This window comes from Syngnathus leptorhynchus, chromosome 2 (genome assembly GCF_054491065.1).
Source record: "Syngnathus leptorhynchus isolate UIUO chromosome 2, UIUO_Slep, whole genome shotgun sequence".
NCBI lineage: Eukaryota > Metazoa > Chordata > Actinopteri > Syngnathiformes > Syngnathidae > Syngnathus > Syngnathus leptorhynchus.
Genome location: NC_141196.1, coordinates 6,612,465 through 6,639,435, shown reverse-complemented (window position 1 = coordinate 6,639,435; position 26,971 = coordinate 6,612,465). Strand labels below are relative to the sequence as shown.

General features: G+C 43.5%; 2 protein-coding genes across 10 annotated transcripts in view; one reads left to right on the top strand and one right to left on the bottom strand.

The window, feature by feature from the left end:
* Positions 1–15,159, top strand: part of dlg3 (discs, large homolog 3 (Drosophila)) — a 61,192-nt gene extending 46,033 nt beyond the window's left edge. For 2 of the 7 annotated variants that reach the window (XM_085905985.1, XM_085905987.1), the window contains exons 14-24: positions 4,674–4,788; positions 6,475–6,651; positions 6,804–6,879; positions 8,310–8,412; positions 11,734–11,775; positions 12,022–12,072; positions 12,274–12,375; positions 12,460–12,632; positions 13,437–13,546; positions 13,631–13,722; positions 13,810–15,159. In XM_085905985.1, the coding sequence (XP_085762111.1) occupies positions 4,674–4,788; positions 6,475–6,651; positions 6,804–6,879; positions 8,310–8,412; positions 11,734–11,775; positions 12,022–12,072; positions 12,274–12,375; positions 12,460–12,632; positions 13,437–13,546; positions 13,631–13,722; positions 13,810–13,916 (1,148 nt within the window). In that variant the 3' untranslated portion in view covers positions 13,917–15,159. Of the gene's footprint in view, positions 1–4,673; positions 4,789–6,474; positions 6,652–6,803; positions 6,880–8,309; positions 8,413–11,733; positions 11,776–12,021; positions 12,073–12,273; positions 12,633–13,436; positions 13,547–13,630; positions 13,723–13,809 lie in introns of all 7 variants that reach the window. The other 5 variants (XM_085905988.1, XM_085905986.1, XM_085905981.1 and 2 more) reach the window with 3 other exon arrangements.
* Positions 15,160–15,214: 55 nt separating this feature from the next.
* On the bottom strand, positions 15,215–26,426 carry tex11 (testis expressed 11). 3 transcript variants are annotated; one of them, XM_085905978.1, is made up of 29 exons: positions 26,293–26,426; positions 25,537–25,649; positions 25,369–25,453; positions 25,206–25,285; positions 25,039–25,119; positions 24,693–24,812; positions 24,036–24,116; positions 23,635–23,720; positions 23,482–23,539; positions 23,091–23,186; positions 22,928–23,009; positions 22,769–22,847; positions 22,537–22,688; positions 22,372–22,457; positions 22,044–22,181; positions 21,883–21,985; positions 21,691–21,806; positions 21,538–21,623; positions 20,997–21,050; positions 20,898–20,938; positions 20,743–20,820; positions 20,596–20,666; positions 20,331–20,444; positions 20,197–20,269; positions 19,973–20,146; positions 19,548–19,656; positions 19,352–19,472; positions 18,143–18,310; positions 15,215–17,538 (listed from the first exon to the last, which is right to left on the bottom strand). In XM_085905978.1, the coding sequence occupies exons 1-29, from the start codon at positions 26,321–26,323 to the stop codon at positions 17,464–17,466; spliced, it is 2,751 nt and encodes a 916-aa protein (XP_085762104.1). In that variant the 5' UTR covers positions 26,324–26,426; the 3' UTR covers positions 15,215–17,463. The 3 variants fall into 3 exon arrangements, with proteins under 3 accessions (XP_085762104.1, XP_085762105.1, XP_085762106.1); XM_085905979.1 differs by having other exon boundaries at positions 19,973–20,122; XM_085905980.1 differs by lacking the exons at positions 25,039–25,119; positions 25,206–25,285; positions 25,369–25,453; positions 25,537–25,649; positions 26,293–26,426 and having other exon boundaries at positions 24,659–24,791.
* Positions 26,427–26,971: the final 545 nt, after the last annotated feature.

Sequence of the window (26,971 nt, the reverse complement as noted above, 5' to 3'; positions counted from 1 at the left end):
TAACACTCTGGCATCCCAGACTGGTATGTGAGCGTTGAACATTGTTCCTTTCAGATTTTGGCACTGGAGGAACCAATTCAGTCACTACCCCCTGTGGGCTTTCAAGGACCGTCTGTGCAGGAAGTTGGGAGTAAATATGACTTGTATACACGCTTTGATTGACTTGCGCAAGGCGTGTAGTTAGACTAAAGCGTTTACGTGAAGGAAATATGAGGAAATGCGGTGAGCTTGTTTGTGCAAAGTCAGCATACTTGAGATCCAAAGCAGTGGAGAGTTAACCACAACTACAGTATTTGAGTATACAAGGGGGACCTTGACCTGCAGGTGACCCAACTTCATAGTTGTGCATGTTGCTTAAATCATCAACTATTTTGAAAAGATTACAATTATGTTATAAATGATGTCCTGCTTTTTTGACTAAATATGTGCAATTAAAAAAAATATAAGAATCAACAGATTACTTGTGACAGCATTTAGTTGCAGAAATGAGTGTATTAATATTGAAAAAAGTCAAGGTGGATGTCATTTGAAACTCATCTTACATTACTCTTAAAAATGAGGATTAAGTTTTTAAAAATAATTGATAAAGTAAACAAGTCTGGTCTTCGCCACCTTTAAAAATGACATACTTAAATTACACTGTATAACTTCCACTAACAACCCATGCTAAACCAATTACCTTGGCCATTTTTGTCCGGGGTTTGGCTTCATCGCATAGCATCTTAGGGCATTACAGAATGAGCACAAAAAACACAAATAGGATCATTTGTGATTAATAGGTCATTGTGGTTTGGAGTCTGGGGGGGGGCTGTACATATGCGGAATTCACTCTCTACAAACAGAACACACTCTCCTATTACAAGTACATGCTGGACACGTTGCGTAAGTGGATCATAAGAAGAGCCACCGTGTCCCCCCAGAAATAAAATGCCCCAAAAAAAAAAAAGCTGCACGACTAATGAGGACACGCAGCTTCAGAACAGTCCCAGTTTCTATTAGCTCTCTTTTGGCGTTCCCTCCCGTTGGCGCTGTTGCTAAAATGTACACTACACTAGCTCTTGTCAGCGTGTGTGTGTGAAGTGCTTTAAAGGTCTGAGCTGCAATAAAAGGCCCTCGTGTTTCTCCTCACAGCATTTCTGAGGCGTACTGGTGAATAATTGATGCGCTCTGGCTCACGCGTAGATAGATGCCCGGCTGCTCATATACGCTCGCTGGACAAAATGTTAAGCGCACGCGCACCGTGATGACATGGCGACACATTGCAAAGATCGCTTTTTTGTTTTGTTTTTGTCTCTCAACACAAAGTACAAATTCAAACAAACAATCGCTCATATTTTGGAAGAGCTCATGAGAAAAAAAGCATCATAAACTGTCGTTCTCAACTGCTTTGAACTTTCCCTATCACAAGCCACCTTGAAGTTAATCGCAGAATTTTAAAAGTCAGTGTTTATGTCTGCCCATTGCAGGCAAACAGTAGAAATGGCAATGGTCATCTTATCATGTCACAGCCGTGCGCACATATGCTAGCTACAGTATGCTTTGTGCTGATAACTTTCTCTCCACAGGCTGCGTTTAACTTCAGCAAAGTTAATAGTTGAACTCGTTCTGTGACTCATCACTTCATTTAGTCCTACATCAAATGCACTTTGTCCCCAAATGTGAATTAAGATGTCAATCGCTTTTGGCAGCCCCAACAAAAACACTGCACTTTTTGATATTAAGAAGAGCATAAAACCTAGTAAAAGAGAATGGAAATAAGTAAACTGGTATTATAAAGTGACGTTCCAAAATATATTTGTGTGCCTTTAAGAGCCATGCCCAAGTGACTGACAGCAGGAGCTCCATTCGATGAGTGCTGCAATTTGGCTCACTGCTCACAAAGGCTTACAGTACATGAAAATGCTGTCTGCAACCGGCAGCATAATAATAAATAATGTGTCACAATTGCTGAAATATAAATTCAGAAAATTGTCTTCCACTCTCGTGTGGCATCACAAAGTCCAGAAAAGTAGTATTTTCCGAGAGACAACTACTTTGACTGGTTATATGTTTAGATTTTTATTTCTACTACTGTCCCAAATAATCCATATGTTGTTTAAGCATCAATTTGATAGCATTCACCATACATTACATAAACCCTAAAGGTTATTGTATCATCAGAATCTGATACCGGTATGTTCCTCGCGCTAGTGCTAGTACAAAAACGTCAGCTGTTAATCCCGCCTGAGTGTTTGTTGATTATTCAAAGGCTTAAATGCATTTCCAGCTGCCCACCAACAGAACAGAACGGAACAGAATGCCGTACCTGTGAGCACGCTCCATTCGTGTTTAGACTGCTCTTATAGTTTCAGCTTGTGTTGTTATTTTTACACTCAAGCCCGGCAGGATAGAGGAGCATTTGTTTCCATGACTCTTCCTGTTTGTTGTGGGACAACAAAAGACAGACTACCTGTAAAGTGCCTTTAACAGGTGTGTCGTAGCTATGCCTTCTAATCTCAGCGGGCGTTCAAATGCAGAATGTCGACCCTGTTTTTTTCCCCCGCCCTTCTTTTCTCCCAAAGGGATTCTTTTTTTTGTCACAGTGCTGCACAGATCTTGTGATGTGTCGTACAGAGAGAGAGAGGTCTGCATTGTGATGTTGCCATTAGTAGCCGGCCGAGGCTTGGCAGCATTTCATAGTCGGGAGCTGAGCATTCCCTTCCCAAAGTCCCCTGGGGAGTGTTCGGGCTGATTGCGGCTCACTGTTCTTCCTGCTTCACTTGAATGTCCACAGATGAATGACTTTGGAAGGCGGGGAATGCGTTTAGCCAGCCTTCAGGTTGTGCTGTGCCATTAGGACGCCCCCCTTTTCTCCGCGGGCTTCGTTTCGTCGTCCATTTCGTCTCTGGATTGTACAAAAGTTAAACAAAAGTGATGTGTAATACCGGTTTGGTCTACACAAATCTACACACAAAAGTTGAACTTTAGTCATACTGAGAAAAAGGGAGGAAAATACACGACTTGTTTCTTTTGATTTCTTCAAGGTTAGAAAGTGGGAATTGTTTTAGCATCACACATGACACGCATTTGCCACATTTTCATTTGCCATCCAAATCAAATGAGGTGGCTTCACTTCACACCTGATTGCATGTCACCTTTAAACTGTCATATTGAGAATCAAATCTTTAATGCACTTAAAGTAGAGTAACCAAGAATTTGTATCTCTCTGCTTGCCGGAGTTTTCTTTCCTTGTTCTTTTTTGTGCTGTGGTGTCCGGTTACTTCACCTTGTTTGCTCAGAGCAGGGTGGCCATAGCAGCAGCCCCCGCGAGACCTTTGCCTTTTAGGTTTTCGGCAGGGGGAGGATGAGGGTTCAGTGACCTATCTCCATTTTGTTTATGCACCTGCGCAAAACTCCTGTGATGTCATCCTAAGATGCGTGGATGTTTGCTTTTTTTTTTCTTTTTCTCAGGCTACCTGTCCGCTGGTTGGTCTCAGTCTGGACTTTGAGCTAAACAGGAAGTGTTGAGTGTTGTCTAGTTTATGATGACACTAGAAGTCCCTCAAGGCGTGTTTTGTATACTGCACTGTTGTCTTCACAACTTATAACGCCACCCCCAGAATCACATTGGTTTGGAAAATGTCTTAGTATAAAAGAACAATCATTGAAAACCGCAGTGCGTATCTAGTTCTCACACTGCTTGGAAGATTCGCTTATCGCCAATTGTTGACAGTCTAAAAAATGTATCTAATTCCAGCAAATCATTTGTTACACTGATAAAAATTGCCATAAACAAGAAAACATACAACAAATCCAACAAACTAGTCTAGATTGAATGTTTGTGGATTACCTTGACCTTGTTTTTTTAACGTAAAAGGAAATCAAACAAATCAAACATGACTTAGGCAAGGGGAAAAAAAATACACTTAGCAAAGTGCCGTCAATTTAACCAACATAATAGTGAGAGCTGTTTTCTTGTAGGAAACTGACACCAGTCCCTCCCAGTGCGCTGTTTTGTGAGTGCTACTAGTCCCTTGGACAAATGAGCAGACTAGTACAATATGGACGAAATGCACAAAGCAATTTGAGCTGCTTCCATTGAGAGCCTTCTTAATGAGTCGACTCGGGTGAAGTCGTTCATCACACGGCCGGCACGCAAGGATTTGTGCTCTTATGACGAATGCTCACGCTTACAATGTCGTGGGTGGCCTTCCCGCATTCCCCGCTCATTTTTTCCTTCATTGAAACACACTGTTGAGCCCCCACGTTGAACTTCATTAATTTGTGTAATTAATTTACCTGTTATGGGACACGGGCGTATTGCTTTTGCCAGATCTGTGATAAACCGTCTGTTCCGGAGCTCATTAATCAAGCCAAGGTTTCAGTCAATTTTTTATCAGGCTTCAATCTGAGGCACTTTCTCTCACTTGTGGCCTTTTTATATCACACATAATCATCACAAGCACTTTTTGTGTGAATGTCGGCCATCCATTTTCTGTAGTGCTTGCCCTCCTTAGGCTTTGTGGATGACTGGAGCCTATCCCATCTGACTGGTTGCTCCGGTGACTGGTCGCCAGTCACAGCTATGGCTGGACCATTTAGTCTTGCTGTCCAATCTTTACATTTTTCTTTGTGTACGTCTATCTTGTCAAGACAAACCCTCACGTTGGCTATTTTCTTTTTGCTCCCCTCAGAGTACAGCCGCTTTGAGTCCAAGATCCACGACCTGAGGGAGCAGATGATGAACAGCAGCATGAGCTCGGGATCCGGCTCCCTTCGCACCAGCGAGAAACGCTCTCTCTACGTCAGGTGAACAGGAGGCTGGCACACACACACACACACACACACACACACACACACACACACAAAAAAAAGACTGAACCTCGGGAACCCGGAATCCTGTCAAAAGCCGACACGCTGTTGCCTTACGTGTTGAAGCCTTTTGCTTCATGCCGGCGTAGCAATAAAGTCAACCACCATGTGCAAACTGAAATGTGAGTAACCCAAAGAGCCATTAAATTAGCTGTGAGCTTATTCAATAGAATACTTGATTCTTGTAAATCAATCTAGTGACAAGCCCGGCCGGCTCCACTCTTGTATTCTACGTGAACTCTCCAGTTAGTGTAAGCCAAAGTCGATTGAAGTGTTAAAAATAATGGCTTGAAGAGCAACTGAGCACTTGCCTGTTTTGGGAACAACACCTCTCCAACGACGACATTCCACAAGAGTGTGCTGGAAAGCCAGTCCAAGCTTGTGTCTGGCGCCTCCACAATGCAGGCGGCTGGATTACAGTGGCGGTGAAAAGAGGCGAGGTGGTCCCATCCCGAGCGTTCTGCGCTCAACACAATGATTTTGGGATACATTTGAAGCACTCATATCCTGTTTAGAGAATTCTATCAAGATGGCAACCGCTTGGCCCGACCATTTGGAGATGCCACTGTCATTGACATCAATGTGCCCTTGGGGAGCTCCCATTACCAACGTCACGGCTTGCCTGTAGGAAACGGGGCTTGATCGTGTGACGTTTATGGCCGTTTTGGCTTTACTTGAAGCTCAAAACGCCTTGCGCCTCTTCACCCTTTGGAGCCCACGTCGTATTGTAGCCGTTGCTGTCATAACAGTGAGTCACGCTGGAGTCAAGGTGATCAGAGTGAAAATGTTGTGATGTAACTGGACTGCGCCCAGGTTATTTGAGCCCACTATCTCCACGGCTCGATTGCGTCGCTCCAGTCTTTGTATGTGGGCTCGCGTGTATCAGAGGCAAGCGAGGCCAAGCCCGCTCCTGTGCGGCAGCTTACTAAGAGCGCAGCAATGTTGTAAAAGCCGATGCATGCCCTCCCAGCCCAGCCTCAGGAATGCGGAGGCGTTGAGCCTGCAAGGTGAGCTTCGAAACGCAACAAAGCAGTCCAGCAGCAAGCGCTCTGACTCGCCTGGTCGGTTGGTCGGCCGAAAGAGAAAGTCGAGTGGCTCGATTAAGTAACAAACGCTCCAGTCTTAGTTTGATTTTAGAATTTGTGCTACTCTCAAGAGCCTGTCTTGTATTTCCTCTACATACGTACGTATATCCAGCAGACAAGAGAGAGACTGCTGCACAAAACATGCAGTTGCATGTTGAAATGACAAATTGTTACTCTCTGTAGAGATTTTTTCAAAAAGATTGAATGATGCACATGTTCATCCCAATTACGAGACATAATGGCGTTATCTGTACTCCAGTGATCAATCACTTTGAAAGTTTGAAGAATGTCCAGCACTAGGTCAAGTTGAGTTGAAACCTGCAGAATGAGCGGTCTTGTGGCATGATGGTGATGACACGTTTAGACTGACAACAAAAAGTATTTAGTCAAGAGCGTGCCAATGCAAAGCAGGCTTCATGGTATCATAAACAGGTCCTGACGTTTTTCCACTCGCCATCTTTCATAATTTCAGCATCTACGTGTCAAACAAACAACGGCCCGTCTGAAGGCTCCTTTTTTTTTGCGTTTCATCTTGCAGAGCTTTGTTTGACTATGACCGGACGAGGGATAGCTGCTTGCCCAGCCAAGGGTTGAGCTTCTCCTACGGCGACATCCTCCACGTCATCAACGCGTCCGATGACGAATGGTGGCAAGCCAGGCTGGTGACGCCTCACGGGGAGAGCGAGCAGATTGGGGTCATTCCTAGCAAGAAAAGGTAGTTTTGCACTTCTGGCATCTGTAGAACGCCAAATGTACAGGGCCTCATCTCCTGAAAACTGACTCCATCGTTGCTGTCATTACATCATTACTCTTAATGCCGTGTGACAACAACCCCATTTTATTTTTTCTTAAAATGACGCTGTCCAGAGTGGAGAAGAAGGAGCGGGCCAGGTTAAAAACAGTCAAGTTCCACGCCCGGACAGGCATGATTGAGTCCAACAGGGTAAGTGGAGTGGAGACGCCGTGTGGGAATGCTAGCAAAGCCCCCCCATGAGGCGCCGCCGCCGCCATGTTGCCACGATACAACCGCACACAACAGACACAGTACACTCAAAACATTTTGCATTCGGTGGATTTGTGTTTCCTCAAACTTCTTAACACCTCGGCGGGGGGAGAACAGCCACTTTATAGATACTACAAATTGCTGTTGTTGCTTACCAAAAGAGCAGCTTCCTGAGAGAGTTCAGATGATCTTAACGTATAAACACAAATAATAGGTCAGTATCATGATTGAATATTTTTCCTCAAAAATCTTAATGTGCGCTTGTGTCCCCGTGCCAAACATGTATTCTAAATCCTCAATATCCAGCTTAAGCTTCTTGTGCTAGAATACTTTTGCTCCTCACAAGTAAGAGAATTCAACTCACTGGTCGAATGGCTATTTTGTCTGACGAGTAATATATTTTTTTCTTGACTAGCAGTGCCACTTCTGGCCTGCCAATACGTAGACCTTAAGGGGTTTTGGGCTGCGCTTGTATCAGTACTAGGCCCAACGACTCGCATAATTATGATGAATAATAATGCATCCAATTTTTACAGCACTTTTCAGTTGGCCTTCTCTTAAAGCACATTGACTTTGAATCCTCCAATGGCTTTCCAGCAGTGTTACTAGTGCTTCGCAGCAGTTAACGAAACAAGTAAGGTTGAATTTCATGCTGATTGGGAAAAAATCTTGCTTTCTGTGCTGAATTGTCTTCAAAAAAGCGAGCGTATTAGTACATCAAGGACATGCGAGTGGCAAAATGAGAGTTGAGCACTGCAACTAGTACTACCAATGATATTAGTCGAAATTAGACGACTCAATATCATGTGCTTCACTTGAAGCATGCAGATAGTAACTCGAATGTCGTTTATTCAGTCTCCTTGATCAATTGCGCACGACACATTGGGCCGAGCCGTGCTACAAGTGTCGCGCAGTATTTTGTGGCACAAAAACTACTCGCATCAAAGCAGACTACTTTGCTACTAGTTTGTTCAATTGTCTTACGAGTGAGCACAGAATGTGTGCTAGCGATGAGAGAATTTTTCACAAATTTAAAATGCGTACAAGTATGCTATGCTGGATATGAAGGATAGCGAATATGGTTGGAACGGTTTTCCATCGCGCCCGTGGCCACCCGGCAACGATATGAGGAAATGCATGTGTTGAACTTGTGTTTTCTGAACTAAAGTATTGTGTTCACCGCCATCCATCACTTGCTTTCTCATGTTTGTTATGATTTCATGTGTGGCGGACATTCCATTTTATTGTTTTGCATGCGTGTTGAGTACCGTCATTGAAATCCATTCTGTTTTTGTTTTTTTTGTGTGTTTACCCCCCTCCCCCCTCCCGTCCCCGCCCCATCTCCCCCCATGCCTCCCTCGCCTACAAAGCAGCTGGTCAAAGTAAAGCGCAAAAAAAGCTTCAACCTGTCGCGAAGGTTCCCGTTTTACAAGAGCAAGGAGAATATTGTGCAGGAGTTGGTGGAGTCTGAACGTGAGTACCAGCTGCGTGATGCAAACAACGGGTGGGAGGGAAAAGTGTGTGGGGGGGGGTCTCCTTGCTGTCATCCTTTCTTTTCCTTCTTTCACACTTAAGTTCTGTCTCTCCATCCGTCATCCCTTCCTTCGCTCCGCTCATCTCCACGGACGCTTTGCTCTCATCTGTCTCTCACGGTGCCGTAGAGGTGGGCCGCGTGGCAGGGGGGCACAATAGGACTTGCTTGTCGAAAACTTGCAATAAGAAATAATAAATTAGTAATAAGCAATACTACTGTGGAACGAGTGCTGTAGCATAAATGGGCGTTTATAACCTGATATCATATAATGACACACATCTTGAAAGTAAAAGTGTTTTTCAAAAATCGCATCCCATTAAAGGCCATTTTCTTTTTATATCTTAATTTATTTGTAAAACACAACAATAAAACACAGCCATAAAAGTGTTCAAAATATCTGCTAGCTTAAGGAGTCTTACTTTTGCACAGGATCCGATACGCACGTGGCACAGGATCCGTTTAGCGTAACCTCTTGAGCATGTCATCCACGTGGCCAATTGTTAAGATTAATCCAGCAGTGACTCGTGTAACACTTGGCTGGATTGTACGGTACCTCTGTTAGTTCCAGTCTCCCGGGAGCGTGAGACACAAACATGATGTAATAGCAACTTGTGTCGCACTAGCAGATGCTAGCGAGCTCAGCCGAGCGAAAGGGCTAAACCGACAACCCGCACATCAAATAACAATCGAGGCGCCTCTCATCGACTTCCTTGCTTCTCTGCCACTTGTGACCGCCTCTCCGGTGTTCTCCGAGAGGGGAGGGTGGGTGGCAGTGTGTGTGTCTGTGCGCATGCATGCTTGTGTGCGTCGTTGTCGGCCGCACTAACGCACAACAGGCTTCCTAACACTGTGTGGCTAAACGACTCGACAAGAATGTCACAAAACACTGATGTACACTACCTTGTAGTAAATTGATTTTGAAGTCCCCCCCCCCCCCTCCGTTGAAAAGCTGCTTCCAACACACGCACGCGCACAGAGCACTCCTCTTCCTCTCTGCCCCGACTATCACTAACCTCTTCTTCTTCCTGTCTGCTGTCTTCTCTTGTCTTTTTGTTCTCTGCTCTCACCTGTCGGGACACCTAGGACTTCCCGGGGTTAAGCGATGACTTTTATGGATCAAAGAGTTTGAGTAAGTGTCGTGGTTGTCCCCCGAGCGCCGATTGCGCAGGGGGAACTGGGGGCCGGGCACACAAAAATCTCACTGTGCATGCGCTTTGAATATGGATTCAGGCTAAATGGGCAAAGGTATTGGGACACCAAAGTAGCTGATGGGGTTGGATGAGTCTTTTGCTTTTGGTGTTGTCTTTTATAGAAGCAAAGTTGGGCTTGTCTAACTTTGCCTAACAATTTAGCAACTCAGAGAAAAATGTGGAGCTGTTTAGAGCTTCTAATTAGTTGTATGAAAAGCAAGAAGTGGATCCACAGTCTCCTTGTACCTTCCGCCATCTCAGGTAATCGCTTTTAATAGTTGGACCTGCTACGCGCTATCACTGGCATTGATGGTGGAAGTATAATCGGGCAGCTACGTAGGAATGGAGGAACTTGGTAGAGCTAAGATGGAGTGAGGCCATTTGAAGATTTGTAAAGTTTGAAGTGAACTTGGGCAACCAACTCTGGAGTAATACCCCTCATTATCACGTTATTAGGCGAAATGCCTCGGCGCTAACACTTGGGCCGAGGGTTGTTCGAGTGGCCAAAGCATAAGAATACGGCACTAAATGGACCAGTTTTGTTCTCGCAAGATGAATGAATTTCACGCTGGTGTGATTTGCGTTACAAGCACTTTTGAAGAACCTGTGGTGTCTTACTTTAGCGATGACAGCGTAGGACACCAACCCACTATCACGTGCTGTCTGTGCTAGCAGAATAAAAGAGCCAAGTCAGTCATCTCACCTCTGCGTAATTTACAGCACGGCACAGCGACAAATTTCAAACAATCACGCTTGGCGAATAGGTGCGAGATATATTGCTCACCGTTCTTCGACTCTGTTCTGTCAAAATGACCTACCTGTGCAAAACTTTATACTCGAGGCTAATTTGACAGCCTAACTGTCGTAAGTGCGGTTGCGGTAACACTTACCATGTAAACAAATGCCAGTTTCGGTGGCATGACATCATCTGATTTGAGCCCGCCAATCATAATTCAATGATTAATTTGCCATGTTTAAACGAAGAACCCAAATACCAATACTGCGACTGATAAATCTGTAGAATAGTAAGTTTAAAAAACAAGTTTTCATTCAAAAGCACACCATGCACCACAGGGTCATCACCAAGGATCATCTTTAGAGACCTGGGATTAATCAGGCCGAAGCTGAAATTTCAGGGCCGAGGCGATTGAAAGCTTACAATTGTAAGTGTGTACCAATACTTTTGTCCATAGTGATTTGCTAAGTAACATTTTGCATTTGGGAGGGAGACCGGCTGTTGACAGTTGTGTCAAATAAGGTGACACTTAATGGTATCCTTGTGACTGGAGCTGGGGGTTGCCACGGCAACGTGGACATAACAATGAGCCGATTGCCGCCTTCCTGCAGTGGTCGGTGGATTAACGCACTTGTTTTCTTTGGCCTGCCCTCGACGCAGCAAAAGGACACAGATGCGGCGTTTGGGGGATCGGGTCTCATTTAGGATCTCATCGCAGGAAACACTTGAGTTCCGATTGCTCACAACGGGAATGTTACCACATGTATATGGCTGCCAGATGCAGTATGACTTCTGCTTTCTTACTGACAAGGTTTTTTTTTTTTCCCCCCCCTCTCTTCTGGTCATCACAGAACAGTGATTCCCAACCACTGGGCTGCGGAAAATGATCAAATTTGACTTTGTTGGATGGAGATTTTTTGTTTTTTAATTTGCTACAAGTATTGAATCGTTGTTGGTTTTCTCTGCTAGTGACGTACATAAAAGGAGACAATCCTGTTGCAAATTACTCGAGTATTTCACTCAGTAAGGACTTCCGTGGCATCTTGTTCTAATAATAAATGGACATTGTGCTAAACAGGCCTGTGTTTCAGTGCGAGGAAATCAATTTGTGAGTAAATTAAGAGGAGTGTCGTGATTTTCATATCTGTATACATATTGGGACACGTTTTTGCAATTAAAGTATGCCTTGGGTGAAAGGTTGGGAATCGCCGGACTGAGACAACAAGCGCGCATGGCATGAAAATGATCTGAAAAGTGCAGATGAATGTTGACAGTGCGGGCATTCTCTCTCTTTGCATCTGCTAATCTGCAGCGTTTGCTCTTCTCCTTCCCAGAATGCCTGACGTCCAACACGAGCGATAGTGAAAGCAGTTCAAGTGAGTCCTCTCTCTGCTTGGTTAACACGTTGCAAGTTTTGAGGGTTGGCTCTGAGGCCCCCCCCCCCACAAATTGACGCCACACCTTTCTATCGTCTTGAAATGAAAGGACAGAGAGTGGAGACGCAACAGAACGCACCATCTGCCCTTTGGAGGGATCAAAAGTTTTTGGCTTGCCCGCAGTGCGATAGCGGCCATCTGATGACTTGATATGTGTTTTTGGTGTGTTTTTCCCCATGATTGCAGAAGGCCAGGAAGACACAATCCTCTCCTACGAGCCTGTCATTCGACAAGAAAGTAAGTCTTCTTTGAGTGTTGTTGGAATTATAGTGGGGGGTTTTCTTTCTTAATTACATCAACTCTGCCGGTAAAGCCGAACAATTGGTGGAATTCAAATCTACATCCATAATGTAAAATCTCAATGTGTTCCAGTGCCCCAAAAAACGTTTTTTTTTTTTATTTAAGCCGTTGCCATTTGTGTTGGTTTTGCCTCTCCAGTACACTACACAAGACCCGTGATCATTCTGGGCCCCATGAAGGACCGCGTCAACGACGACCTCATCTCCGAGTTCCCACACAAGTTTGGCTCCTGCGTACCCCGTGAGTTGCGTACGCATGCTCGCAAACACGACAAACCCCCAACAAAGGGCTCCAAACAAGCCCGCCCGCCTTTCTGTCCACCAGACACGACTCGTCCGAGGCGAGAGAACGAGATGGACGGTCAGGACTACCACTTTGTAGGATCGCGCGAGCAAATGGAAAAAGACATCCAGGACAATAAGTTCATCGAGGCGGGACAGTTCAACGAGAACCTCTATGGGACCAGCATCCTGTCCGTCAGAACTGTGGCTGAAAGGGTACGATCGGGCACTAGCACAAACGTCAGTAGAAATTCTCTTAGTACCAGAACAATCGTTCGTCTTGGTCACCACGAGTAGGACAATTCTTGATGCTAGACAAAGTCAAAAATTTTCAAAGGCATTCAAAAATCATGTTTTTTGTAGTATTACGGATTTGTCAAGTAGTGCACCCACAAAGTGAAATTTGGCTGTTCAAAAATGCTGCATCGTCATCCTATTAATGTGCAGAAGTAATCTTACAAAGAACGGATGTTGAGTTGCCCCTCCGTGAGTCGTCACCTTACCGTGGTGGAGGGGTTTGCGTGTCCCAATGATCCTAGGAGCCATGTTGTCTGGGGCTTTATGCCCCTGGTGAGGTCACCCATAGCAAAAGGGTTCTAGGTGAGGGGCCAGACAAAGCACGGCTCAAAAAGCCCCTTATGAAGAAAAACATATGCGGGACTCAGATTTCCCTCGCCCGGACGCGGCTCACCGGGGCGCCCCTCTGGAGCCAGGCCTGGAGGGGGGCTCGAAGGCGAGCATCTGGTGGCCGGCCCTTCGCTCATGGGACCCAGCCTGAGCGGTGTTCGATTGTTGGAATTCTTTGATTGTGGCTGGGGAGAGGGAAGTCTGGGAGTCCCTCCTAAAACTGCTGCCCCTGCGACCCAACCCTGGATGGATGGATGGATGGATGGATGGATGGATGGATGGATGGATGGATGGATGGATGGATGGATGGATGGATGGATGGCAAATACATGCTCATGTGGTGTTCCATGACCTTGCCCAAGTGTTGACGTGTGTGGGTGTGGTCCTGCTCAGGGAAAGCACTGCATCCTGGACGTGTCGGGCAACGCCATCAAACGACTGCAGCAAGCACAACTTTACCCTATCGCCATCTTTATTAAACCAAAATCCATCGAAGCACTCATGTAAGTGTTTCACGCCAATTTCTCGCAATGGCCTCGGCCGATGCTAAATTCCCGTCTAACTTTGTAACGTCTCGTGCGCCGCAGGGAAATGAACAAGCGGCAGACATACGAGCAGGCCAACAAAGTGTTCGACAAGGCCGTCAAGCTGGAGCAAGACTTCGGGGAGTTTTTCACAGGTAACCGCTCTCACTCCCACCAAACTTGGAATCCCAGAGGTAGGTTGGCTCCACCGGATGTAACCCTGTGGCGGCTCGTGTGTGCAGCAATTGTCCAGGGCGACTCGCTAGAGGAAATCTACAACAAAATTAAGCTGATCATCGAGGAGCAGTCGGGCCCATACATCTGGATCCCCTCCCCAGAGAAGCTCTGAGCTTCCCGTCCGCCATCACACCGGCCTCACCTCGCGTCGCTGCAGAGCCCCCCCCCCATGCCTAAATGGCCCCCACCCCCGCCGCTCACTTCTTTTTACAGCTATGTTCCATATAAAGTTTTAGTGTCATCATTCTGTTACTCTAAATGGAAACAAAAACAAAGTCTTATCGCCATTAATTATTGTGACTGTGCACCCCCTGCATGAGTTTCTCTACGCCATCCATTACAAACTGTAAGGGAAAACCGTCTTTTGGAGGGGGGGGGGTCATACGAAAAACAAAATTGCTCCTTTTTGTCAACAAACAGAAGACGGGAAGGAATGTTTTCATGAAGAAAGAGAGAGGAGTTGCAGGGAAACAGAGACAAATCACACCGCGTCAGAACACTTTGTAAATTTTCATCCAATCACATTGAAAAAAGACAACACACAAAGACGAGACCTTTTGGGTTAATTGTTTTTTGTTTTTGTTTTTTTCTTCTCCCCCAAAAGTGACTGGTTGAACAGAGCCCTACTGACGGTACTGTTGTTTCTAGGGAATTATTTATCTCCACAGGAAGAATCCCTACATTTATATTATGACATCACAAGATGAATAAAATCCTACAGAGATTTTATTATACATATAAATATATAAATAAATATATGAATATATATATATATTGAGCGAGAGCGCGTGTGAAAGAAAAACAAGTTTTACACTTCACTAGAATGGTCCATTTAGAGGGCTTCTTAGATTCTTTTACTTTAGCTTGTGATTTTTTTTTTGTAAGAGCTACTCTTGTGTCAAGGTGGGCTGCGGGGGGTGGGGGGTAGAGATGTGTAAGTGGGCTCTGCAAAACACCAATCTGCCTTACATCCAATACCGACTGACTGACGTTGTCCGCTGAGTGCAATAGCGCCCTCACACCACAACCGCTAATACTACAACAATCAATTCGATAATTAGAATTTACTGGACCCAGACAACCTATATCTCTCCACCCCCCAACTAAAGAGTGTGAAGCTGCAGACCACCCCCTTACACTCTCTGCCTTCCAAAGGAGTTTTTTTGTTTTGTTTTTCTGGTTTACTGGTCACACGGTACTGTCCTATCTGCTGCCATGGCGGCAGCCTTATAACGGGTAGAACAAGACAACAATTGTATTGGATGTCATGCCCATTTAAAAAAAAAAAATGTTTTGGTTTGTCCAAAAAAATACAACACTAAAGTTGAGCCTAATTAAAAGCTTTGTGTTATCTATATGAATTATTTATCATGTGCTTACACCACTGTGTATGGGATGATGGGGTTTTAAAAAAAAAAAAAAAAGAGCTCTCTAGGTTTGGGCTGAGCTCAGGAATCTCAAACGTACGGTGACTCGGACCCCCCACCCCACAACAAGGACGCCCGTGCGCACGCAAACTTCTTATCATAAAGCTCAACTGTGAACGGGATCTCTTCCTCAGAGAGCCTAACCCCAACAGGAAGTGCCAACTCGGACCTTTCTGCCCCCTCCCCACCCCCTCCGGTTTTCTTCTGTTCTCCTTTACCAGACAAGCATCTGTCATTACCTGTGTCTCAACCCCCTCCGCCGAGTTCAGGGAATAACTGAATGGAACACAGCCATCTATAAACTTTGCAGACTGTTTCGAAGGGTGTGCTAGCTGTACAATGTAAATAACCCCCCCTTCCCGACTTACATTTCTTCAGCGTATAAACCCTGCCCCTCCCTCACTTTTGCTCCATGCATGTGTGATTCAAACTGGGACAGAATATGTTTTATAGACTACAATTGTCAGGTAAGTCAAGTTTGAAGCTATAATTTCTAAACAGGTCCGCAACAACAAAAATAAAGCGCTGTGGGTTGTTGCTCTTAGTCTTCATATGCCTATGTGGCACACTTAACCAGGCAGTGTGTGTTTGGGGGGGGGGGGGGGGGGGGTGCTCTTAGATGTCAATACTTGTGGAATGTGTCCAGGTGCACAGAATGAATACATCTATACGACAGAGTAAATATACGTACACTACTCAAAAAGTTTGGGATATCGGGGTGAAGGGCAAAAATCTCAAGATGAGCCGAGAATGTACATAAGACAGTTACAAATTTGTGTAGTTCTTTTGAACATTTAATATCTTGTTTTTATATTTATATAAATTTTTTTACCTGATCCATACTTGCTTCATTTTATGTTCGTAGGCATAGATGCCCATGCACCCGACTGCATTTCTGTGTGAGCCAACAGCTTACTTTTAGCCAAAGTTCCTTGAATTACAATCATTCAAATATTTTGTTAGATGAACAAATCACTTGATCAAATTACTTGCCAGGGCTGGACAATTACAACAATAATAATCACCCTGTAATGTTTTATTCTTTACTACATTTTTTTTTTTGTTCATCCCATGTTTTGGTCTTAGACAATGATGTTGTCAGATAAAGTGGCTACAGATCTGTTTTCATTGGGTGGTGAGAGACTAGCGGCATCACAGAAAGCCATTTCAAACACATTCTAGGTTCATGTTGCAATTTTACGGCAAAGCCCGATCCCCCATACTTTTTGCAATGTCATTCTTAAAAGATGGGAGTGGAAATCTGAGCCGACTGTTAGTGAAAAAGCGCTTGCGTTACTCTAGACCTCAGTCAGCCATGTCCAAGCCCAAAGAATTCACTCTCTTCTCTTTCCATTTTAAGGCCATGATGTGGGTGGGGGGGGGGTCAATCTCGTCACCTGAGCGTGCATACTATTGACAAGGCTGACTAACGGTGATGTCATTCTATTTACTTTTTTTTTTTGGGGGGGGGGGGGGCTGTTCTGTTTCTGGCACCTGTGCAGTAAGTGCTTGCAAACATGAAGCCTTTTGATTGTACAGTCCAGTCATCTCCTTAGTGCGGACTGTCAGGACGCTCGGGGCCCAATCGATCTTCCCTGTCCTAGTCACTTGGGGAATGCCATTCTGTTATATAGTATATGAATAGAAAAAAAGTCTTTTTCTTTGGGCTTTTATTATTTGGTGGGGGGGCTACTTGAAAAGAGTTTATTTGTTTGGAAATAAAATATGTGACTCAGTTATGACTTTGGCAAGTTTCTTATTACATCTTTTGTTTTGTGGCCTGCCAGAGCAAATTAACTACCCCTTCTTTGTTGATTTTTTTTTTCCCGTTTGGCAGAAAATCCGGAATCACCATTGCCTTTTTATCCTGAACACTTTTTTCCCCTTTTTTGTTGTTTTTGTGCAAATGCTATTTATGTTTCTGCAATCTTCCAATATACTCAAAAACTATAATTTGATAAAATCCCATTTTCAAAAGCTCCAACACTGCGGGTCACATTGGCCCACTATATTTTTTGAAGTGATTAACTTAGGTTAATTCATCAATAACCGTAAAATTAATCGTAATACTTTTGTTTTTTTCCAAACCAAATTCTCAATTAGCATACCTCTATTGTCACCTTTCCAAAACAAACATGGGCCTTGTGTCCAACAATGTATTTTTAGCCTTCGGGCATAGAACATCGCAACAAATTGTCTAACAGTTAATGTAAATGTGACCAACCGGAGTGCTTATTCTTCCATGAATAAGGTGTTTTTCTTTGCGCCATCTAGACGGTCCAGGATTTTGCTGTAGAGCTGGGACATCTGTGGACATACAGTACAGTCAGGTCCATCAATAATTGAGACTTTTTGAGGCCAGTTAGCATCTTTTTGGCTCTGGATTGGCAACGCAACAAACGAGATGCACTTTTGCGGCAGACTTTCAGCTTTTGTTTGAGGGCATTGACATTCAAAGAAAATAAAAAGAAGAATTGCCCACTGTCTTTGTCTATCGTCCCTTCACATTCAAGCAAGTCAATTGAGTCAATGGGATTCAGATCAGGTGACTCACTTGGCTGGTGCATACGAATGTACTTCTTTGCCTTCAAAATCTTGTCGGTTGCTTTCACAGTGCACTTTGGGTTATTGTCCATCTCCACTGCGTAGCACTGTCCGAGCCCTGAAGCATTTTTGCCGATCACGAGCAGACGATCGAATTCATTGTGCTGTTTATTCCAACTCATGAAAGCCGAAAGTCTGCATTCAAAGCACATCTTTTGTTTGAGTTGAAAACAATTATGATTGCGTTTAGAAACAAAAAGATGACCAATCCATTCATGTGCTTGTATTTCAAAGCAATAGGATAATGCTATGCTATTTGTATTGATTTCTGAGTTTGAGGTGGTGCCCCCCCCCCCCCCGCCCCCACCTGCGTCTTATAGCTGTCTTGCAGGGGTCCCAAGTGGTGCACAAAGCTCATGGCCAACATGCACCACTTCTCCGCCTCCACGTAGCGCGCCAGGCTGTAGAGCAGGATGCCCGTGTTCCAGGCGCGGGTCAGCAGCCACATGATCTGCGTCTCCGGAAAGCTGTCCGGCTACAGGAAAGATCCAGATGGGAGAAGATTTGAAGCGTTATTAAAGTGAGTGGCAACTCCTTTCAAAAGGCCCCGGGACTCTGTCGCTATTCACACAATTCTTGCCGTTCGCTCGAAGTTGCGGCTGGTTGCAATGAAAAGGGGGGAAATGTGCAATCCCACTGATAATTTGCCGCCTCTTTCAAACTTGGCAGGAAGGGGGCGGTGAATGGAAGCATCTGCTAATTCAGCGGTTGCAAACTCGCGCTGGGTTGTGACGGTAAAACCACATCAGTAAATGTGTCATTCGCTCAGAGGGGAACGGATGGTGTGCCCAGAAAAATTGCATCGAAAGCCACTTTGGTTTTAAGAACGTGGAGGGAAGAAAATACTAATGGTGTTCTGAAGTGGGTAGTCGGGAGCAGCCACAAATATTTTACCAGGGTATGACTTGTAAAAAGTCAAATAAAAACGCTACTACTACTACTACTACTACTAAAGTATTGAGTATACTACTACTAAAGTATTGAGTAACTGGCAAGCAACTTCTGATCATCAAAGCAAGTATCTTGACCAACATGTAGTAGAATAGGTTGAAATGAAATGAAGGCAAATTTGGCCACAAGAATCTTTTTGTTTACACAGACAGATTTGATGTTCAAAAGTGTAAGGTTCAGCTAAAGAAAACAAAGCAATTCTGTCTGCTTCAGGAAACTGCTGGAGTCCTTTTCGTGTCTTCAGTGCCCAGTGAATAAAACAAAGCAGAGTGTTTCAAAGTATTTAAGACAACACACACCTAAAAGATGTGTATATATATATATTTTTAGTTTCCTCAGTGTTGTTATACACTAATGTAAAAAAATGTCTAGATAGATGTTTCAACAAAGTTAAATCCATGTGAAAAGGCTTAACAGTTTAAATGTGTTGAGTAAATCTACCTGTGTATCTTTTCATTTCATTCCAAGGGCAATGAAGAATCGTATTAATGTGAAGCGGATTGTTCTGGTTGTCTTGTACTCGAGACAGAAACATGTTGTGGGCGGAGGTGGCGCGCTGACTCACGGCGGCGGCGATGATGGCCAGCGCCTCCTCGTAGTAGTCCCAGGCCTCACGTAGCAGGCGGGCCTCCATTTGGGATGCGCTGCTGGGCAGGGAAAGCTTGATGAGGCTGTGGATGCACTTGCTGAGGAAGAAACAAAAAGTGAGTGACACCGATTCACTTAGGTTGATGCTGCGCTGTGAGTGGCGGCAACCATGCCTGCACTGCGCCGGGTCCTCCTGAGATTGTTTCTTGTGAATAGACAGCGCCACCCTCAGGGCTTTCTTGCATAGCAGAGGGAAGTGGGCTGGAGGCTCCATGGCTAATGCTGCAGTTGCATGACAATGTACTGCTGAGTTCGACAACCGCCGGGTCTCTTTGCAGACTAATTTGAACCCTGATTCACACTGCATCAAAGGTGACTTGCAATTTCAATTTCTGTATGAATTTCAAGCTGTTTGATAAGAAATGACCCTGGTGAGTCAAATGCGCTGAACGTTACCGAAAGCAAGGTGATCATTTTCCCGTCGCAAAAGTATTCATTTGCCCTTTGACGCTAAGCATGTGGATCTGAGCCACAAACATTTTGAGATGACATTTTAAGGCCACACCCCCCAACCTTGCTTCTTTGTTGTTGTTTTCACCTGCAATGGTCTGCAGTAGTTTGAGCTCCACATTGTCCTGCTCCAGGATGGAGTCCAAGACGCTGGCCACTTTGGGGTCGTTGAGTTTGGCACGTGCCTCAAACTCATAGAGCAGCAGCAGCGTGTCTGTTGGATCTTGCGGGTAACTTCCTGTACACGAAAGAAATTCACCGCCTCCACTGAGTAGTGACTTTTGGTTCCAACTATGCAAAGGTGTACGCTACCTGTTGCCTTTAGGGTTTTCCACACCTCTCCACATAACGCAATGTGCTCCAGCGCCTGACTGAGATCTTGTGTCTGTAAAGCAGAAAAAAACGCTCGCTAACATAAGATTCACGTGACGACCTGGCGCACTAACCCGGCCGGCGTGAGGAGCGGCCCTGTAGAACTGAAGAGCGGCGGCAACGGCCATGAGCAAACACATCTTCTGGGCCGCGAGAATGGCGCGCTCGGGACGACACATCTGGCACAGCTGGACAGAAGCGCATAAGAATCTTGCTTGGTTATTACTCAGTGGACACAAATTGGGAGAGCGCAAATGCTGCATTTTCTTCGACACCGCCATGGAGGCATCTTGCATCGTACATTACAACAGCTGTTTCTAGATATTGAACCACTCTTACCTGGTAAGAAAGCAGAAAGAAATCCCGCATTCTGTCCGGGTTGCTCTCACACTGCAGCGCTGCATTCCAAGCTACAATCAAAACAAAAAGATCGATTCAAAGCGTTTGTGGTCAGATTGTGCCGAGCCGAGGAGGAATCTTGGCTACCGATTTTCCTGAACCAGTTGGCTTCTTCCGTGCGCTGCTCGGCTGTCAAGCACAGCCGTTGTGAAAGCTTCTGCAGCGCTGCGTTGAAGGCAGACAAAAACATTTGTAGCTTATGATGGGGCTAAAGACAAGACGAATATTCACGCGCAGCATACCCATCTTTAAATAAGGCAGCAGTGCATCCGGATTGTCGTTCCTGCAGAGAAGTCTCAAAAGTGAACTCGACGTTTGGAATCAATATTTTCAGTCTGTACCTTTTCTCATCATTGGGGGGTTCTATGGCGGTGAGTGCGAGTCGAACCAGACACCTAGAAAAAGCAATAATCTTTAATAATCAACTGTCTCTAATTTGAATGTATTTTCCAAATCCGTTTTTAAAGGGGAGGAAATATTGCTATGTGGAAGTGTAGAAAAGTATTAACTTACTGAGAGATGCCATTAAAAGATGTATTTGAGCAAGACAAGGCTTTCAATTAAAAAAATAAATGTCCACTCCCTATCCTTGCACTGATTTTAAGACAGCAGCGTGTCTGCCGACTACAAAGTCGACAGACGGGTTCACTTGTTTTATACTTTGATGCTGTTCTCAAAGGTCTTCGAGCCATTTGGAATGCAATCAATAGAATGATGGGCAGACAAAACATTTCGATAATGCAAAATAAATTTGCACGCACATACTGTACCCTCGAGGCTGACCTGTTCCTTCTACTCAAAAGCATTACAGGGATTCATTAGCAACTAAACACTGACTAAAATGGATTAGACTTGCTTTTTTGTCCCCTCATTTTCACTAACCTGAGAGCCTTCAGAACCAGAGCTTCATCTTTGGAGGTTTCACACAAGTTTTCCAGGACCTTCATGGCCATGTCATTCTGTTTATTCTGTTACAGGAAGCAAACATCTTTTTAAGCCTCAAGCAGATTCAACACACACAAAGACATTGGCTACCTCCAAGGCCATCTGAGCGGCCTGGCAGAGGAGGCTGGATGTGGCATTCTCGGACAAGGGTCCGGCATCCTTGAGATCCTTGGACAGAAGCGCCATCGTGTTCACTGCCTTGGCCGCTAATTCGCACACAGGTAGGTCTGATTACAATCTGATAACATCAAGGTAATGGGAGCAGATTTTCCACTGAGCCACCTCTTTCCACATCGTTGTCGTGCATCGCTATCTTGTAAATACTGAATTGCGTAAAAATGCTGTCGGGGTCGCAGCGTTCCGCCTCATTCACAGCTTCTTTGGCCTGAGGAAGACACAGAAGAGTCAAAATGCAACAAATGAATTAAAATGACTCTTACTACCTTTTCCAGCTGCTTCAGTTGCATGAAGCAGAAAGTTCTGTTCCTCTGCAACTTGGCCAAGTTGGAGTCTATCCCTCCAACCTGGAAGAAACTCAGCGAGTAGTTGTACCACTCCAGTGCCTCGGAGTAGTCGGCCGCCTAGAAAGAGCAGTTCAATGTTATGCAACTTCATTCCGCCAAGTTGTTGGGTTCCGCTTAAGTCGTCATGTAATTAGTTTTGAAACTAACGTCAGGACATTACGGAATTGTGAGTATCTGTCTGCGTGTCTTTGTTTGTGCTCTTGACACCATGCACACAAATCTACTTTCAGTATGACAATGTTGGTACCTCAACATATTTTGCTGCTTTATCCCACAACATTGCATGGAGGCTTGTGAGGTCCTGCGGTGCCAGCTCTTTTCCAGAGGAATGCGCTGTATGGGCGCAAGACCCAACACTTATTACGTTTTGGTACAGGTAATCAGTTAATACATGGGCAATGATGCTCGGCACCGGTGATGAGGTCCTCAATCTTCTGCTTGCCTAGCAGCTTTTTGTCTCTGTGCAGCAGGAGCTCGACGTGCAGGACGAGAGCGGTTCCCAAGGCTGGAGATGACTCAAACTGCCGACAGGCACGATTTAAAAGGTCTAAAGCTGGCGCTTCTCTGGGAGAAGAAATGGACAGAGACCACAGCATTCATTTTATATTGTTAATATCCAGGTAAAAGACCATTTGTGTATGTACCTGCTTTCAGACAGGAGGAGCTTGACTGTTGCGAGGCAAACTTGAAGAGACACGTCAGATTGTAGCATCTCATTCAGACCTGCCAACGTGTTTCAGTCCAAGAGGGAGTGTTTTGAGATATAAATTGGCAGGCAGGATTTTTTTCATGAATGGACTTACCCGCCGTGATGCTTTCATCAGAGGCCCCTGATCTCAGGAGTATTTTGATCTTTAAAAAGAGCCCGGAGGCGCTCACACATTCCTGACAAAATTGGCACACTGCTTACATGCTGCTGTTTTTTTTTTTTTTTTAATATGTTATACCTTTATTTTCAGATCTGACCTTGTTGGCTAAATCCACGGCATTAAGGGCCTCTTTGTGAAACCTCTGAGCGTCCCACTCCAGATAAGCAGTGGCCAGCAGACGCAAAATCTTGGCCTGAAGACGGTCCAAATCAAACACATTCTTTCTAGTTAGTATTGTTGCTGAACAACTCATGCAAATTATTAAGTAGGTAGAAACAAAACCATTAAGAAGTGTTGTGAAAAATCTCCTCAGTGCAAAAGTAGTGCGACAGGTTGCATCAAAATTGAAAGTCTAGATGATTTCAAGGCAGAAACATGACTTTTAACTCCCAAATTGGGATTTGAGGGATGACTTTCATTCATTCATTCATTCATTCATTCATTTGCTTCGACGTTGTGTACAAGCAAAGACACGATTGTCTTCTTACCTGAATCTGGGCTTCAGGACCATATTTCTCATGAATCTTGCTGATATCATAGCTCTGCCTAAAAAAACATACAAAAATAATACCTCAAACCTTTTTCCACTGCGTGGTGTACGTACTTGTACACACTCATCTCTAAGACATGATTCTAAGTACCGTAACCAGAAGGTACAGTCTTCAAACTTTTGATCGTGGTAGCCGTCAATTCCAAAGTTGTAGCACATTATGGACAGGAAACTCGTCTGTGACGATGAGAAAAAATACTGAATTTATCCCTTCACTAATCCTTCCTGCAGAACATTTCCCTGGTATATTTGTTGTAATAATTGCACTATTTTCCCCATTTTTATTCATTATTATTATTACTTATTCATTGCTATTCAATTCCATAGTCCAAAATCCATTTTACAGACAGTATTTCATATATGGACCTTTTTCTTTTATGAATGACTGAAAGTGCATCAGTAAACGTGGATTGAATTTTTTTTTCACCTCACTCGAGCGACAGAGTATCAGAAAAATGTCTTTTTTGTAATTGAAAGTGGATTCTATTGTACCTGAGCGGGTAGGCGAAGCAGCATGTCTTTGCAACGTTGCACATAGGCCACAGCCTCTTGGTGACTCCCTTGAATGATAGCCTGCAAGGAACACAGATGGGCAGTGTTCAAAATCACTACTACTACAACCTGGCAAAACAAATTTTCAAATTGGCTAATAAGTTGCAAATATATACCGTGTCGTAAGTGAAGAAGGTGCAATAAAGTCATGATGGAATCAATGATGGATCAAAGTTTGGCATTAATTTCATGAATACGACAAGAGTATTCAAAGGGACATTTGACTTTGATTTTATTCTAAACTATATCATGAGTTCACCATATTGTAGTCCACCCAAATAAAAAATTGGTAGGGCGTAGGGAATTGCGTCGCTGCGTTTCTCGAGTACTTCCTATTCCTAATAACAACTTTATGTGGACTTTATGATCTATAGTATATCCTGTAATTGGTAACAATGAGTGAAAATGAGTGAACGATTCTGAAACAGTCATATTTTCAACTTAAACGTGCACCACATCATCATTAATCCAGTTTGGCCTGCTCATTGCTTCTCACTTGACATTTTAGCTGTCTGGCAAGTCTGTCATCACAACACCTCCGCAACTCGGTTGCCAATTCTCACAAGAACAAACGTGGACGGTGTCCCCGCAGCCCACCGATTCTGCCTGATAGGAGAGGATCCGCAGCAGATCTTTCTCTACGTCCATTTTGGATGAGTCGCTGTCCGACGTGTTGCCGCCTCTGGATGTCAGCAGGGTGACTAACGCTTCCACACTCTGGACAACATGGAAAAATGTTAGAGGATATCAAAAATCATGTGTCCACTGAGATGGTAACAGTGAACCACTACTATGAACGTGTATAACACGGTTTATGTTTGCATCTCCATTATGTTACGTACTCAACAAAACTACACAATCATATATTTTTTTGTAGATATTCCTTTTAACAGGGGGGTGGGACGTATCCCTTACAATTATCTGGAGGCTAATCTTATGTCACCTCGATGGCCTGCTTGAGTAAATGGTCGGCCATCTCTGGATTTTTGCAGTCCAACCAGGTCCTTCCAGTTCTGCACGCCATCTGTAAGTAATACAAAAAGACAGTGAGATGATTCTTGAACCTTTTTTTGTTAATTATTTTTGAAGCGGCCATAGGCGCTCACTAACCAGGATCTGCTTTCGGAGGGTGCCCTCTGCTGGATTAACAGGTACACTGCAGTACATCAGGCAGCAAGCCGCCTGGCGTGCTGCAAAGTTGATAAGTCACTGTTAGCATTAATATGACAATTTCTTTTTATTTTGCCGCCAAATATGCAACTCATTATTGTACCTTTCGCTTTTTGACTTGTACTGATAGACTCGCCGACATTCTTACTCACAACCCAGTTCCACAGCTGTATGGCACACTCTTCAAGCTGAAACACAGACAAATGTGAACTTCAATCTGGTTATAGACTGTATACAAGTGACAGCTCTCGACCAACACGATTGAATCTACCTGTGGGTCAACAATTTTTGCATCAACCTCTAGAGAAGATACTTCAGAGAAGATCACGTCAATCGCCTCACTGAAATTTGTTTGCTGATTCTGAACAAGATCTGACACGAGGCCTGAGAACATGATCAAAACACGAAATATTTAGTGGTTATTGTGCATATATCACTTCCGTCAAAGAGTTTGTGATGGAATGAAGAACCCTGTAGAATAACAAGGTCAATGGAAAATTGGACCAAAAAAAGCTTAACTTTGGCCAACTCTTAGACTTCATTTTTTAAATGGTCCATTCACAATGTCTAATTAAAAAAACGTTTTCATAGTGATATCAGAAGGACAAAAGCCATTTTTTAATTCAGATTTAATTTCACACTCATTAAGTCCATTTGAAATGGAACTGGCAGAGCATTTAAACATTTAGTCAAATTTGTTAACTTCAGCCAGACTTTTTAGGGAGAGGAATAAAGCAGTGTTCATTTTCCAGTGGTATTCAAATATCCTTATGTTTTGTAAATTACAATAATTGTTGTGTATGGTTTGGCTGGAAAAGTACAGCGATAATTTGCAGTTCACGTCACTTTTTTTTCGATCCTGATATCTTACTTTAGCTTTGGCTATGTTAGCCTAGCCTAGCCACCTGTTAGGCAGCAATGAGTTCATTTGCGAGCCGTTTCGCCCGCAATTCGTCAACAAAACTGTGTAAAAGTCGACAATTTTCGTAAAGATGCTGTTTCTGTGGGATGTGTATTAGATACGTACGTGTCACAGATGAAACAAAGTGCTGCTCCATACTGAAGTCTCGCCACCAGGAAAATGCTAGCACAAATTACTTTTATCTTAGATTAGCAGCCGCCAGGAAAGCGACCCACCGAGGTCCTTGAAGGTGAAAAAAGAAATCGAGAGAGCATTATTGTTGCGGCTGCTATGAAACCTAATTTATATATATATATATATATATATATATATATATATATATATATATATATATATATATATATATATATATATATATATATATATATATATATATATATATATATATATATATATATGACATCCATATATATATATTTATATATATATTTATATATATATATATATATATGACATCCATATATATATGAAAAAGCAGGTTTAACTTAAGAATAGATTCAAAATTAAAAGCCATCAAGAAGAAGACAGGATGTAAAATAGCAATTCTTTTTCTACCGAATATATATATATATATATATATATATATATATATATATATATATATATATATATATATATATATATATATATATATATATATATATATATATATAACTATATATATATATATATATATATATATAACTATATATATAACTATATATATAACTATATATATAACTATATATATATATATATATATAACTATATATATATATATATATATATATATATATATATATAT

Excerpts from the sequence above, each read along its gene's own strand:
- tex11 (XM_085905978.1), bottom strand. The coding sequence starts at position 26,323 with ATGGAGCAGCACTTTGTTTCATCTGTGACAC. Across the intron at positions 24,813-25,038 it reads TACTCAAGCAGGCCATCGAG|AGTGTGGAAGCGTTAGTCAC; the intron begins GTGACATAAGAT and ends CATGTTGTCCAG. Across the intron at positions 20,147-20,196 it reads GAAAACCCTAAAGGCAACAG|GCGGTGAATTTCTTTCGTGT; the intron begins GTAGCGTACACC and ends TACTCAGTGGAG.